Below are 14,884 nucleotides of genomic sequence, written 5' to 3'. Positions count from 1 at the left end.
AGATCTGCATTTTAAGGACAGAGACACTGGGATTATAGGCTGTGGGACCAAATTTCTTGTGTTTAGAGTTGAAAGAATGAGATGGAAATGGTGGTGTGCCAAGGAGGTTGAGGTCTGGGTCCTGACTTGAAAGCTGTCATAAGGAAGAAGGGGAACACCTGGAACAGGTAAATAATAGTCTGAGGAGTGAAATTGTTGTAGTCTTTGGTTTATCTGGTGGTTGTAGGAAATAAGAAGGTCTTCAGTCACACATTTTGGTGGCATATACAAAATGTTTTTAAACCCCTCAATCATAACATCAGCAGGGGAAGTTGAATGGAGTTTCCCTTGCTGGACAGGTTTAATGACAGCTCAGTGTGGGGAGCAAAAGTTTGGAGTGACTGAAAATATAAACAAGGCAAAGAACTCCTTCTCCCCCACAGTAGGAAGCAGATGCTGTATCTGTAATAAATAAGCACCTGTCAGTCTTTGAAGGTGCTGTCCACACAAAACTCTTCTAAAGCATAATATCAGATTTTGTATAAAGAATAGCTAGCTCTTTTATCCCATCTCTGGAAATGATAAAACTACTTTTAAATCAAACTATTCATTATTGCTCAAGAAACAATATGAAAATAGTCTACCGTTGCTTCTCAAGCATCCTTTGTTCTTTTATTTAATTGTCTTATCCACATAAAGGCAATTTAACAAGACAAGGCTGGTGCCTTTGGGAAATAAAAGATGATTGGGATGTTGTAAAATCAGGCCCAAAGAAATTCAAGAAGAGCAATTAGTCAGAATAGAACAGCTACGCTGCAGTACCAGTAACCTTTATAACAAAAGTAACAGAGAATTATTTATTCACACAAAACCCCAGTCTTAAGCAGTCTCAAACAATGTTGACATTGCTACCATCTATCTCTTTGTCACTAAGAAAAACCAGTACTTTCATTTAAAGGACTTGGAGTTTAGAAAGAACAAGAGCAGGAAATTATATGTCAGTAGAAATAATTGTGGAAACCAATCTTTTCTTCAAGTTTAAAGGGGAAAAAGTGTCAAGGATTGTGATTACATGAGATAAGTGAGAGCCTTGATTCCCTTTTTTTGCTTATGGTTGACATAAAAAAGTATTTGAAATAAATGAACTTGGAGATTGTAAAGCAACACAAGAGATAAATGTAAAACTTGATAGAAATAGGGAACTAAAAATTCAGAAACTATTTAGAAATAAAGATACTATTTAAAGAAATACAGAAAGTAATTTTATGTGATGTTCTTTAAAGAAAATATAATCTGGGAAAATTCAGGGCAAAAAATTCTTAATAGATTCCCCGGACAGCAATGAAGTAAACAAAAATAGAAGGGGAGAACAGAGGTTAAAGAGGAAGCTGCTGTGAGGACACTGAAGGATGTTTTAGCATCGACTCCACAAAGCTGAAGGATCAACCCTGACCATGGGGCCAGCAGCCTCTTTTTTCCCAATAACTACATTGGAGGGTGCAAATAGTTTCTTGTCCCCTTAGATGAAACATCCTACAAGACCAGACCAGGACAGCTGGGCTGGGGGAACAAGTCCAGACTGCACTGCACACACAGGGCTTGACTGGCCAGGACACAAAAGTCCTTCAAGTTCTCTCCAGTGGAAAGAAACAGTTAAAAGAAAAAGATAAAAGCATCTGATAGGTCAATGCTCAGAATAAGCCTTTCCTCATCTTTCTGCTGAACTGCCAAACATCTGTGGGTGGCTTTTCCCTTTTGTCATCTGAGAAACCTGCAAAGGAGTAGTGAGTGAATGTGGTGAGGGCAGAGATCTCCTCCTGTCAGCATTCAAGGTGCCTGCTGCCACAGGTGTGCTGCCCATGGGTTTGTGGGGGTTTAGCAAGATCCTTCTTTGGCAGAAAGGAATGCTCTGGGGTGGTTACTGACTTTGGGCAAGAGTTCAGCACGACAGAAGAGAGGGAGAGACATGTGCTGCTCTGCAAGTAAGGACAAGACACTGATCTGACTTTAGCCCTTAGAAAAGTGTGCTCCCACCTCCATCAGTGTCACACCTTTTCTTGACAGAGAGGAATCACCTCTGTTTATTCAAGCAGTCACTAGACTGCTGCTGTTTTCAAACAATAAATTTTGTCCTTCTTCAGAGAATAAATTCCAAACCTATTCATATTCTAAGGAAAGCATCACTAATGCTTCCTTATGGGGCTGTCCCTGTGCAGGTTTATAGACAGAATGTCACTTTGTTGAAATTTCCAAAAATTGAAATTTTAAGTGTCTTGATTCATTCACAAAGTTCAAAGTCGTTCATCACGTACCAAAACAATGGTGATGCTTTTAGAAGAGCATCACCATTACCCTTTGCTGAAATATTAGTCTGTGAATGTTACAATTGTAACCGCTGGCTGCATTCAGACTGTAAGATTTCTGGAAAATAAAATCTGCTATATGAATATCAGAATACTGGAAATTTTACCTCTGACAGAGTATTTCCAAATCTGTGGATGATAGAACACTATGGGATGATATTTAATGTCTATATGTAGTTTATTTAGGTCAGTGTTTCTGCTTCTTACAACCATCACTCTTGTGTAGATTTTCTACCATTAAACTGTAGTTGTATCCTAACTCTCATAAATGATTTTGGTTTTGATGAGTGTTAAGTAGATTTAGTACTGTATATATGGAGTATGCTGAAGCATTCTTCCATCACTTATGCAACTGCTGTTCTCTAAATTTTTGAGATTTCACAAGCAATGAAGCCAAGGTTAAAACACAGGGGTTGTTTGTTCATGGTTATTTCAACATTTTCTGCAGAATTTTTTGATAGTCTTTGGCATAACTTTTAAATGACTCCTCAGCTCATATACAACGTAAAAGTCCTTCCATTTCCCTATCCAGTTGTGTAAATAGTGCAAAAACATGGGAAAATCTGAGTTTTGCATGGGTAAGTTCAAGTGTATGCGAGGTCTCTGCTGCTAGCAGGAGGGACTCAGCACCATCACCTCTGACAGCTGACTTTGGGAAAGTCAGGAATATGTGGAATTTGGTTCACAGATCTTAATCACCTGAGATACGGTCATTTACCCATTTAGTGGTTAACGTACATATTTTTATATTTACTGTCCAGGTTTCCCCTAGAAATCTCTCTCTTTTTTTTTTTTTTTTTTTCTTTTTTTTTCTTTTTTCCCCTCAATTTAAGCCCTCCCAGGTGTAGAAATCATGGCTTCTGTAGATGCAAAGTTTTGAAACAGGAGACCAGGCCTATGGGCAGTAGAAGACGGCAGTTCAAAAATAAACAGAGTTGAAAAACATGGTGTCCAAATGGCTTTGCATCTAGAAAGGCTCATGTTCCCAAGACTGATCAAGCCTAATGAGCTAGTAGAAAATGCATGTAGGTAATAAACAAGGTTGAACCCCAATCAGACTTGTACAGGCTTTTAGCAAACCTCAGTATTTTTTAAGCTACTATCCTTAATTCAAGACTTTTAGCCTATCTAGTACAAAATGAGATGTTCAAGACAGGGACATTGACAAAATAATCACAGATGAAAGCTCTAACTGCTATAATATCACACTTGAGGTGGAAAAGGACAAGATCAAGCTGCTTCAAATGGTCCCTGGGCTTCAAATCATCTGCATTTGTGCACAGAGGGGGTGCCTGGTACCCTGCTCATGTTTGGAAACCCAAACTGGGCATCCAAAGATCCTCCTCCTCCCTGCCCGAGGAGCAGCCACCTCTGCTTGAAGCTGAGAAGAGCAGCCGTGTTATTCCCCTGGCTGCACAGACTCCTTGCAGGGGGTAGCCCACAGGCAGCACTCAGCAGATGATGTTTGTGTGTTCAGGTGTCACTGCCCCAGTGACACAAGTGCCACTCGCTGGACGGGCTCGGGGGCTCTTTCCCCAGGGGAGGGGTGACATGGCTGAGTGTGAGTGCCTCTCACACGGTGCTCTCCTGCACAGACCCTTCCCACACTGCATCAACCCCAAGCCCCTTTCTGACAAACTCCAGCATAAGCACACATTATAGAAAGCAGAACATTTTATTGAATAGGCACAACAAATTAGACTAAATGCGTGTAAACTGCTTTGGGATATATCTGAAAAAAGTACAGTTCTCTTTAAAATAGATTTGTGGGGCTTTTCTCCTTTGGTTAACTTGTTTTACTCCAGCTTTAAGCATTAGTCCTGTGTGAAGGTGGCTTCTTCATGCTTTTTCATAAACTCTTTTGCAGGAAACATTATTCATGGTGCATTCCTGGAAAGAAAAGATAATTCAATAAGCTAAGTCTTACTAAATGTTTGTTAGTCAGAAGATAGAGAATTACTTATCTATCAGGAACCAGTTTAAGAAAAACTTTCATTCTCTAAAGGCAATTGCTAAAAGAGTGGAACTCAATTTGGAGAGCTTCAGCAACAGAAGACTGAAAAACAAGCTTAGGAGTGAAAGAATTTTCAAGAACTGCTCTACTGACCCCCAGGAGTCTTCTAATCTTTTCTTAAATATCTCTAAAGAAGGCTCCTAGGACTTCTGTGGAGGCTGACTGGACCCTGGAGTTGGGCATTCACCTTTTATTCCTTCACCTTCTGCAGCTGTGGCTTGTCTTCACATATGTGAGCACAACACAGGCACACACAGAGAGCTTTCAGACTTGCAGCTGCTAGTGTCAGCCTCTGCATGTTAGGTTCTGTCCTCATCTGGTTTTCAGTTAGATCAAACTGTTTTGTTCAACCTTTCTTAATGAAGTTGTTATTAAAAACGATTTCTATTTCTTCTCTGGTTTCTATCCAAAGAAATTTAAATATTGAATTTACGGACACATTGTTTTTCCCTAGGGGAAAAACAGAACTCTTCAGGAATTTTGTGTATGTGTATGGTTTTGCAGCATGTAGGAATCTCAGCTGCCTTTTATGAACATAGATTTAGTCCTGTCCCAGATTCTTCACAGTGTGTTTTCTAAAACTGTAGAGCAGAGCTGGGAAGCCCCAGACTGTAGGTGGGCCTTACTGGTTCCAAGTCAAGCACAATAGTCTCTGACCAGATAAAACCAACCAACAGAGCCTGGACTCATGTTTCCTAGCTCTAACATCTTATTATTTACACAGTTGTTGGTGATGCATAACAGGATTCCTACAGATGGCTCTAAGCCTCTGCTGAAGTTGAACAGGAGTATTCTGCATCAGCCTGGTGTGGATGTAGTTAATGTGGGCTTTGCTAATGCTTTTCTATACTGTCCAGGACTTAGAGATTCTGTTATACATAGGTTTCTCTCGTAGGGATGTTGGGATTTTCTTCCTACACTTTCCCAACCATGTCTGGCTATGGAGAACAGACACCTCCATACCATTCCATAAGTTTAACAGCTTTTCAGTTTTAACCTACTCTCTAGACTCAGAGAGACTTCTCACCAAGTGCACAGAGCCCTTTCAGATGCTTTCCCTCCCTGTGTTTGAATCCAAAGTCATACATCAGCTAAGCATGAATTCTGCACACTGAATTCAGCAATTAACTAACAAAAATTAACTTACCACCACCAGGTTCCCATCCACCACTTTTCTCTTTATGATAGTCTCTTTTCCGTCCCACTTCTGCACCTGCTTCAGCACACCATTGTCTAGGGTTATGACATTCTACCAAAGTAAAAAAACAAAGTGTGGCTGTTTCATCAGGGTGCTCTGCTCTCAGGAGAAGACTCTCCAGGCCCAAACAGCACCAAGCACCAAGCACCCATAACAGTCTTACCTGTGGAGGCAGCATTTCTGCTCTGGGTGGCAAAATCACAGCTCCGCCCTGCTGCTCCCACATCCCTTTTGAGAGATGTATTTGCAAAGTGCCATTTTGGGACTCACCTTTGTTTTTCTGTCATCTGCTGTGGTCTCATCAAACTCTTCACCCAGCTTGAAAGAAACCTCTGTATTTTTGAAGGTACTTTCTGTTTTGATGGTTATCACATCACCATTGATGCTGATAGTTACATTAGGCTTGGCCACACCAGCCATCTTCCTGGTAGCAAACCCCACACCTATAAATAAGATAAGGCACTATGAAATTTTTATCTTTCCTCAATCTTTTTGTCTTATATGTTGGAAAAAAAACCTTCTCAGTGCTCTCTCCCCTATTGCTTTCTGAGTATTACTAATTCTGTGTTACAGAGATTCTTTTGCAAAATCTCACTTGGTGCTCACTATAGACCAAGCTGGGTGGGTTGATATAAGGAAATTCTCTATCCTGTCATTGTCAAAATAGTAAAAGCAATATTTTGAAGACTGAGATGATATGAATGTCAGATATTTGTACATAGAGTTGTTCAGAATAACTTTTGTAGCTTGTACTCTAACTTGTATGCTAATTTTATCTAAATGTAGATAAACAGGAATATATGGCAGTTTCTGAGCCACAAAAGCAACAAAACAAACAAACAAGGAAAAAACACAAGCTTTTTCTATTTACAAGTGGGTAGGTTGAATATAAGGAAATGATTAAGAAATAGCTGGCAATGGTTATATCCTGAGTAAAATCTGGAGTAAAGATTAGGAGTGCAAGAGTCTCACTCATTGGAAGCTGTCAGGATAAGCCACAGTAAGTATTTTACCCTAAACTGCAAGTAAGTATTTTACCCTAAACTGCAAATAATCCCCCCATCTTTTTAGCATGTACTAATTGAATCAGTGCAATTCCCCCTGCTTCTTCCGTGCTAACAGAATGTTGAAACCTTTTAATTCCCAGTTTTAATTATAAGTGACAAGTCTACACCTTTAGAGAAAAGTGTTAGACATCAAATCTTCCAAGTATCTGCACAAATCCATGGAATTGTCTTTGTTAATATTCATTGTAGGCAGCTACAGAGTTTCATTCAATATAATAACCATGGAAATTAACTGGTGTCCTAATCCAGTAGCATTTTAAAGTTAAGTGTGTTGCTCATAGACATAAGGAAATTTGCTACTTTCTAGCATCACACTAATTTGAGTGTCCAAAGATAAAAACTAATTCACACAACATATAATCCAGTGATGTGTTTTACTTCCATTTATGATACTACTAATAAGGCATGCATAGACTTGGCTTACCTGAAGTCATTCCCATCAATCAAAGTTTTTCTGCTTTTTAAGAATTTAATACCACTTATTGAAACAGATGAATTCTCCAATTAAGGACTATCTGATCAAAATAGTGGATTAAACCCCCCTTGATAAACAGCACAGGCAGAAAAAGCAAGTAAATAATAAAGTTCAAAATTGTCATTCCTTCCCTGATCCAGATACAAGAAGTTGAAATAACAATTCTCACCCAGTTCTTTCATATAGTCCTCAAAGTTTTCACTAGAAAGGAGCTTCCAGGTGCCCACAAACTGGTCGCACATTTTGTCAGGCTAGAAAAACGTCTTCCACGGGTTCAAACAGAAATGCAGGACAGGAGAATATAATGAGCTCCAAGGGGAAGAGTACTTATCTTTAAAAAGGAACCGTGGCCACATGATGCTCTGGGATGACCAATGAAGAGGGAGTCCCTGTGCCCAGTGTTTTGCTTCTTCCCCTACCCCTCCTCTGCCAGTGGGTCATAGTGCTATTATTCATGTGTCCTTACTAGCACAAAGATCACTGTCTTGTTATTATTTAATTATTTTTGTTATTCAAGAACACTCTACCTTAAAGGCAAATAATTAAATCAAATTACCTTTCAGAATAAAAAGGTAGACTCAAGCTTAACTCACAAAAATTAATGTTCTCTCCCCCACTCTTTCATTTTGGTCCACTATATCAAATGGACACAGCTCATTTCCTAGACTTTCAGATCCAAAAGGTTCTTTGGGATCATTTAGCGTGCTTTCAGCACCCCTGCAATCAGAAATTTCCTCTAGAGAAATACAGAAACACAGGAAGAAAAGAATTTGGAGCACAAGAGAGAATTCTGGGGTTATAAAAGCTAAGGCAATAAAATTGCTTCCTTGATTGGGATCTGCTTGTCCTTGCACCACCTGAATCAATGTAACAACAGGTCTGTAATATGCTTTTATGTAATGGAGAGGGGATATGGGGTTCTGTGAGAAGAAAAGTAACAAAACAGAGGATTTCTCTCCCTTTTACTCCCATGCTTTCAGAAGAACTATGTCCCAATGACAATGTATTTTGAGTAGTTATGGCATAAAGCTAGGCTCTAGTATCGACCAAAGGTCCCTGGACACTTCATTTCTTTTCTGTTTGTGCTGTTCAGGCATTAATTTGTTAGAGGCATTTTGTGCACAGGCCTGGGGTCCATCTTGACTGATCCTCTAAGCCCTGTCATACTTCACAAAAAAACTACCAGAAAGCAGTCAAGCAAGGTCCTAGATCTTCCTTTGTGTGTAATGTGCTATTCCAGTGGCAAAAAGCAGCTTAGAAGTGCATAGTTCAGCCCCTGCAATTTTTTTTTCTTTTTTTTTTTTCTTTTTTTTTTTTTTTTTTTTTTGGTGTGGATTTCCAGGAATGACTCTGCTGGTTGGTGGATATTGACATTGTGGACCACATATTTTTCTACTTGCTGTCTTCGTAACAATGTTATAGGAGATTTATTTATATAAGATTGCAAGATCATAGGGGTATTTGTAAGGGAAGGGAAGTGAGGAGGTCTCCAGTGCACCCTTCCACTCAGGCAGGGTCACCTCTGAGCCCACACCAGGCTGCTCAGAGCTGTGTCTTTTTGTGGATCAGAAACCTCCCAGAATGGAGACAGCACAGTTTCCCCAGACAACACACACCCCTGCCCAGCTGTCCCAAGGGGGAAAGGCTCTCCTTATCTTCTCTCTGGACCTCTCTACTTTCAGCTTTTATTCACAATCTCTCATCCCCCCACCATTCACTGCCTGGTTCCAACTCCTGGGTCACTTTCCCACAGGTGTTGAGGGTTGTTTGTAAGCACTCCTGAAACTTAGCCAGGATGAACCACTTCAGTCTCACAGCCTCTTCTCACAGGGCAAGTGCTCCAGACCCCTGAGGACCCCATGGGGCCTCTGCTGAACTCACCTCAAAACTGGATGCAGTACTCTGGATACACCCTAATGACTGCTGGGATGAGAGGCATAATCCCTTCCATCAGCCTGTACTTCTGAACACACAGTGCAGGATGTTTCTGACCTTTCTGCTGCCAGGTCTCAGCTCACTGCTCACCAGGATCCCGAGGGCTGTTTCTGCAGGGCTCCTCCCTAGGCTGCGTGTCCCCAGCCTGGATTGCTCTGAGAGCTGGGCATGTTTGCACATGTACTATTAGTTATCCCCTTGTGCCTTTAAGATGTCAGTCTGTGGGGACTAGAATAGCTAATCTTAGATTTGGCCTATTCTTTTAATTTTATTTATTTATTTATTTATCTATTTATTTATTTTCATATTCACTGACTTTGGCCTAATCTCAAAATAAATAAAACTATATTCTAATAATGAAGTAGCTGGTGCCTTTTCTGGTTGGTTTTTGCAGAGTGTCACATGCTCAAGTGTTCTTTAAAAGGAAATTCTGAGGTCCCTCAAGTTTGTGTCATTATCCTGTGGTATTTTTACTTCAGATTACTGGCTTGAGAAATTCTGTATTGTGTGTGAGCAGATGGTAGGAACATGAAAACTCAAATCCAGCATTTAAATAATGAGAACTGAAAGTACAAGCTGAGGATTGTTGCAGTGGCCCAGATAGAAAGGCTGTGGTATGGATGAAATCAGTTCCTTTTCATACTTTTCTCTAGTTTGGGAACTATTCTGTGTGCAGCTTACTACAACCAGCATGCATTTGTTTGGAGGGGAAATATGGCTTTTATATTCAAAACTACAGTCTGGGAGAGGTAATTGAATTTGCCTTCCTTTGGTGTTAACAGCTGTCTGCAATGCTTGTGATATTGGAAGAGTTTTTGGGGACAGGAGAAGCACTTTTCCATGCAAATCAATTTGGAGCAAACAAGTGCAGCCCCCTCCAGGCAGTCAAATACTTGCACTTATTTAAAGTGAATCTGAGCTATTTGTAGATATCTATCTGAATGTGATGAGTTAAAAATGCAAGAAGAAACCCAGCTTGTGGGTTGACCTGCATGTTTACTTCAACAAGCAGCTATCTGGGAGCACACTTATTGCCCTTTCTTGGAAAGTATCCTACCAATGGTATCCTTTCCCTCAGGAGAGACTTCCAGTAATGGAGATAAATTTATGGCACCGATGTAATCTAATATAAATCATGCCTGCTCTCTGGGGCAAATGCATGTAGTCTGCTGATAAAGACCAGTTTTTAATGGTCATGAAGAAATCAGTGAGGCTTCTGAGTCTGGAAGTTTAAACAAGTGATTCTTGTCACTTGCAGAAGTGTCTTGACAGCTAGAGCTTCAAGGCAATCTAAACAGCCCCATAGTTATTGACACTGATGTGATCTGATACCACCAAAACCAAGGGCACCCTCAAAAGTGTAGAAACCTATTTCAAAATAAGAAGAAATTTCAAAGAAACCACAGCAGGTAAGAGGCAAACCAAGAAAAGGAAGCTGGTGAGGGTCCAGTAAAGGAAATGCTGACAAAATTAATGTCTTAATTCTGATATGAAGTGATGCAGATCAATTCTGCAAACAGCAATGATACACTGTCTACAATGTGGTCTTGGGATGCTGTGACACTGAGGATAGTTCCTAACACAGGGTGTGGAGAAGTGACCACAGATCACAGAATTCTGTGGTTCTATGAAGTGTAACAGCAAAGCAGCAGCTGTGCAGGAGAAATCAGTAGATGGGAAGGTAGCAATGATGGGTTAAATCTTACTCTGTGACTCAGACCAAAGGTGGAGATCTACTTGAGATAAACTGCTTTTTATAAAAATGAGCACAACAGTAACCTCCCTTTGGCTCTTTTGGGCTAGCAGGAGCAATGACGCCCTTCCACTAGAGTATGTGAAAAAGAGGATGTTTATTCCTGTAGTGAAGATCTGCCACTTAGGAGACCTTTCCATTGAGATTGTGCTAAACCTTCCCCGGTACCTGATATATGGAATTGTCAAAGTAAAAAAACAACTTACTCTCGAATGTGAAAACATAAGTTAACAGTTACAACTGCTTAAAAGGAGGCTTCTTTCTCGAGTTCCTCCTTGCCCCAGAAGGGCAACAGAGTAAAACTCCTTTGAGTGCTCTGGCTGTCAAACTGGTGACTGCCAACGAGCAGCAGTGCATTGTGCTTATGCACTTGTCTCCATAGTTCTGCCACTCTTTGGATAGAAACTGGCACGAAAAGACAACCATGCCTAATTCCATGTCTGATGACAATGACGATGGCTTCCATTGAACACTTCCTTAAAAGGAACCTTGTCTCTATGTTGGGTTATTAGTGGTACAAATGGCAATCTGCAATCTTAATCTGTAATCTTACTATCCATAGTAAGAAGAAATACATATTCTTGCCAAAGCTACAAAAATGGAGATTTTTCCTTCTGCAGGGACAGAACTGTGGCTTTGATGCCAGCTTCTTGTTCAGACACAATAACACCTGTTGAGAAGATGGACTATAACAGGCCTCATGTTAGGAAGGAGGGACCATATCACCCATTCTGGTACTGCTGCAACTTAGACAAAGGAAAAACCTTTCCTAATGCTTTTCTGGCTGGGTACCAGATTGGAAATTTGTTCTAAGGCTCCAGGGTAGCTACAAGAAAGGTGATCTAACTCTTGAGCAGACAAGAATAGGTAAAGGAATGCCATCTCTGCTCACAAAGTTGCTGCTTTAGTTTCTGATCAACATTTGAAACAGGTGAATTGCCTTGGACTCCTGCTTAGTCAGTAAAGGGTATAACTAAAGCTTCAGTATCCATAATATGACACGCTGACTTTACAAAATACTGGCTTCAGTTGGCTTGAAAGTTCAAGAGGCAAACTGGTTTTCTGTGGTATTTTTCTCTCTCTTGGGGAAGGAGGTGAGCAGGATCAAAACCAGGTCTTTTTTCCTGTGTTCGGTCCCCAGGATGAAGCTGATGCTCCCTCACTTGTGACTGTGGCTTCAGACCTCACTCAGAACTGAGAGTACTATTGCAAATGGGCACTTTGTTGAAGGAGTCAGATATGCCAGCAACAACAAATCTGCTGTTTCCTTGAGTGAGTATTGGCACCACTCGACCCAGTCACACTGCTGGGCTGTGACATTTGGGGACCTCAGGCTGGTGTGCCCCAGCACCTGCTTTTTTACTTTTCATGATTCTGGGTTCTTGTATTTCCTCCTAAGCTATAGGCCAACCAGCGAGTCTCCACACCCTTAAATAGGTTTCCAATATATGAAAGCAGGACCATGAAAATTAAAACATTTAAAAGGTGTTTCTGAAACACTATGTTAAGTTTGTGGTAAAGTTTTTAAGAACAGAAATGAAATCTCATAACTCTGAGGCATAGTAAGATCAAGCCCCAAACAAACCCTGCTGGTTGGCTCCATTAACTTGCAATTAAAATATGCGTAATTACAATTTCTGAACTTCCTTTAAAGATGAAGAAAAAATGCAGATATGTGAGGAGGGTACAGAAAACCTTTGGACCCTTGCCTTCTCCTGACAGACAGCTGAGATTCTGGCTTTTCTCAGCAGATGGCATGGCAAAAACATATCCTCTCAAGCATCTGTGGCTCATACAGGCGATTGCTATTCCTGAGGAAAACCTGGACTTCTCCTACTTTCCTCTAACATGCCCCTCATTCCTGGAGCAAAGCAGTTGACAGTGGGAATTTTATGCATTTCAGGTTGTGAGTTAAAAGGATTGTCAGAATATCAGAAAAGTAAAAAGGATGAGTATTTGCATATTGGGTTTGTTGTTTATTTCATTGCAATGAGAAGAAATGCAGTGCACTAACTCCTACAGGCATGCAGGTGATGGGCTTCCAGAAGATAAAGTGAACATTTCTGTGTAAGAATATTCAAAATGTCAGAGGTCCACTTCATATATCCTGTATTCAGCAAATGCCATGTTTGTATGAGAGATCTTAATTTGCTGACTATAATGTTGACATTGCAGAGGCTTCATGTTTCTATGGATTTCCCTGATCTAAGGAACAAGTTTAAGGTTGTCTAAAGTTGTTCTGATATTCAAATCTGTCCAACTTTTTTGTATGTATGGTACAAGTCTTGCATCTAATATCAGGGCTTCTCCTCTTGAGGGTGTATAATGAAAGTCGACCTTTTTCTGAATCCTGGTTTGTCTTGTCCATGGACTTATCTCAGAGAACATAAATCCTTTCTGTTCTTACTCTTTATCTTCCCCTCACCCCACAAATAAAAAAGTGCTTTTTTAAACTTTATTTTTTATCCCTAAACTTAACTCTAAATTTAGATATTGCAGCCGAGTTGCAAATGAAGAAAGCAGTATGTTTCCCAAAGCACTTTCAGGTTTCTTCTAGCAATTTGAAGACCTGCCAAGACTAGACTTGCTAATATTATTCTGAAAATCCCTTTGTAGTCCCTTCCCAGTTGCTCTTCTGAATTACCACAGATCATCCAGCTGACATCCTCTCTCAAAGCCTCCATCTGAACAAAGGAAGCAAACTGTTGGTTACATCTCCTTTGGGACTGCCCAGGAGGACTCCCTCCCAGCTCTGCCGTGTTACTGCAGCTCATACAATATCACCTGTTATATCTCCATACGTCTGCATTTAGAAACCTTCCACAGCTTTGTTTGTTTGTTTCTTGTTAAACACTTTTTATCAAGCTGAAGAAAAAGAATCTTCAGCTAGGGATGAGAGCGTAGTGCATATTGGCAACATGTAATATCTTGCAAATTTAAGCTATTCCTATCAGTGGTTGTCCTTCTCCTAACAGCTGCCCTCTTGTGAAGCAAGAGCACTCCCACAATTTTACTTGTATCTAACCCAACAAAGAAAGAACAAAGTGTAAGACCAATATTTCAACAAGACTAAAAGACCCTGTACAAAACATTTAGACTCTGCTGAACCTGCACTCTGAGTAATATACATGAGTCTGGCAGCCCTGTTCATGCATGTCTTCTTTCTGCACGCTGTAGTTTCTGGCTTCCTATGCTTTCAGTCTGACAGCTTGCTCTGAAACTTGCAGGGGACTCCTCCTTGCATTTTCCAGAAAGCTGTCTATTACTGCAGATGCATTTGGATCACATTCAAAGACCCAGAGCTCTATGTAAAGGAAAGTAAAAAAATCCAAATATGAAATTCCCTTCAGAGTTGAAGCCTTCCGGAGAGCAGCCCTCTCCCTGCAGCACGGTGAGGAGCTGGTGGGTGTGAAGGCTGGCAGCTCTCTGGCTCTCTCCAGCCGGAGAGGATCTCTAATCCTCTGCAGCTGACTGCTGCCCCCGGGCGCTGCCAGCTGAGGGAGGGAGAGGGAGCCAGCAGCTCCTGCCCAGCCACTGACCTGCCAGGACCAGTGGCCTCCTGCAAGCTGCCTCACTGCAGCCTTGCTGCTGGATTTCATTGTCACTGCCAATCTCATCTCATCTCACCTTGTACCACATATAACAGACTGGGAATCAAAGGGATCTGTCAGGAAAGAAATGCTAAGGTTCTCTAAAGCAATCCATCATACCTGCCCTTCCCACTCTGGACAGCTCTCTTGCAGGAACTAGACAATGTTATTTATGTTCAACATGTAAAAACTCACATATTCAGCAAGGGAGTGTCTGTAAAATGTATTGCTCAATGTAAGGTGGTAATGCAGGTCCTTGTTGAGATGCTGTTTGGGGACTAGAGGCACAGGGCAGCTTGCCCAGGGAGGATGGAGTTTGCTACAATATGTGCTGCATCCCTCCCAACACCATCTTCAGCAGATGTGGGCAAGGAATGTCCCTACAGCTCCTTTGCCAAAATACCTAACTATGTGCAAGCTTTATTTTTGGTACACAGAGTCTCTAAATCTGCTACCCTGAAGCACCAACTTTACTTTAAAATGCTGTCTGCCTTCTACTTTTCCCCTCTG

The 14,884-nt window shown here is 40.9% G+C and overlaps 1 protein-coding gene across 1 annotated transcript; it reads right to left on the bottom strand.

Annotated features, from left to right (window-relative positions):
- Positions 1 to 3,998: 3,998 nt before the first annotated feature.
- LOC134547797 (fatty acid-binding protein, adipocyte) lies at positions 3,999 to 7,421 on the bottom strand. Its single transcript, XM_063391919.1, has 4 exons — positions 7,266 to 7,421; positions 5,825 to 5,997; positions 5,504 to 5,605; positions 3,999 to 4,232 (listed from the first exon to the last, which is right to left on the bottom strand). The coding sequence occupies exons 1-4, from the start codon at positions 7,336 to 7,338 to the stop codon at positions 4,182 to 4,184; spliced, it is 399 nt and encodes a 132-aa protein (XP_063247989.1). The 5' UTR covers positions 7,339 to 7,421; the 3' UTR covers positions 3,999 to 4,181.
- Positions 7,422 to 14,884: the final 7,463 nt, after the last annotated feature.

This window comes from Prinia subflava, chromosome 1 (genome assembly GCF_021018805.1).
Source record: "Prinia subflava isolate CZ2003 ecotype Zambia chromosome 1, Cam_Psub_1.2, whole genome shotgun sequence".
NCBI lineage: Eukaryota > Metazoa > Chordata > Aves > Passeriformes > Cisticolidae > Prinia > Prinia subflava.
Note: the sequence above shows the minus strand (reverse complement) of the source record. Positions and strands in the feature narration are given on the sequence as shown.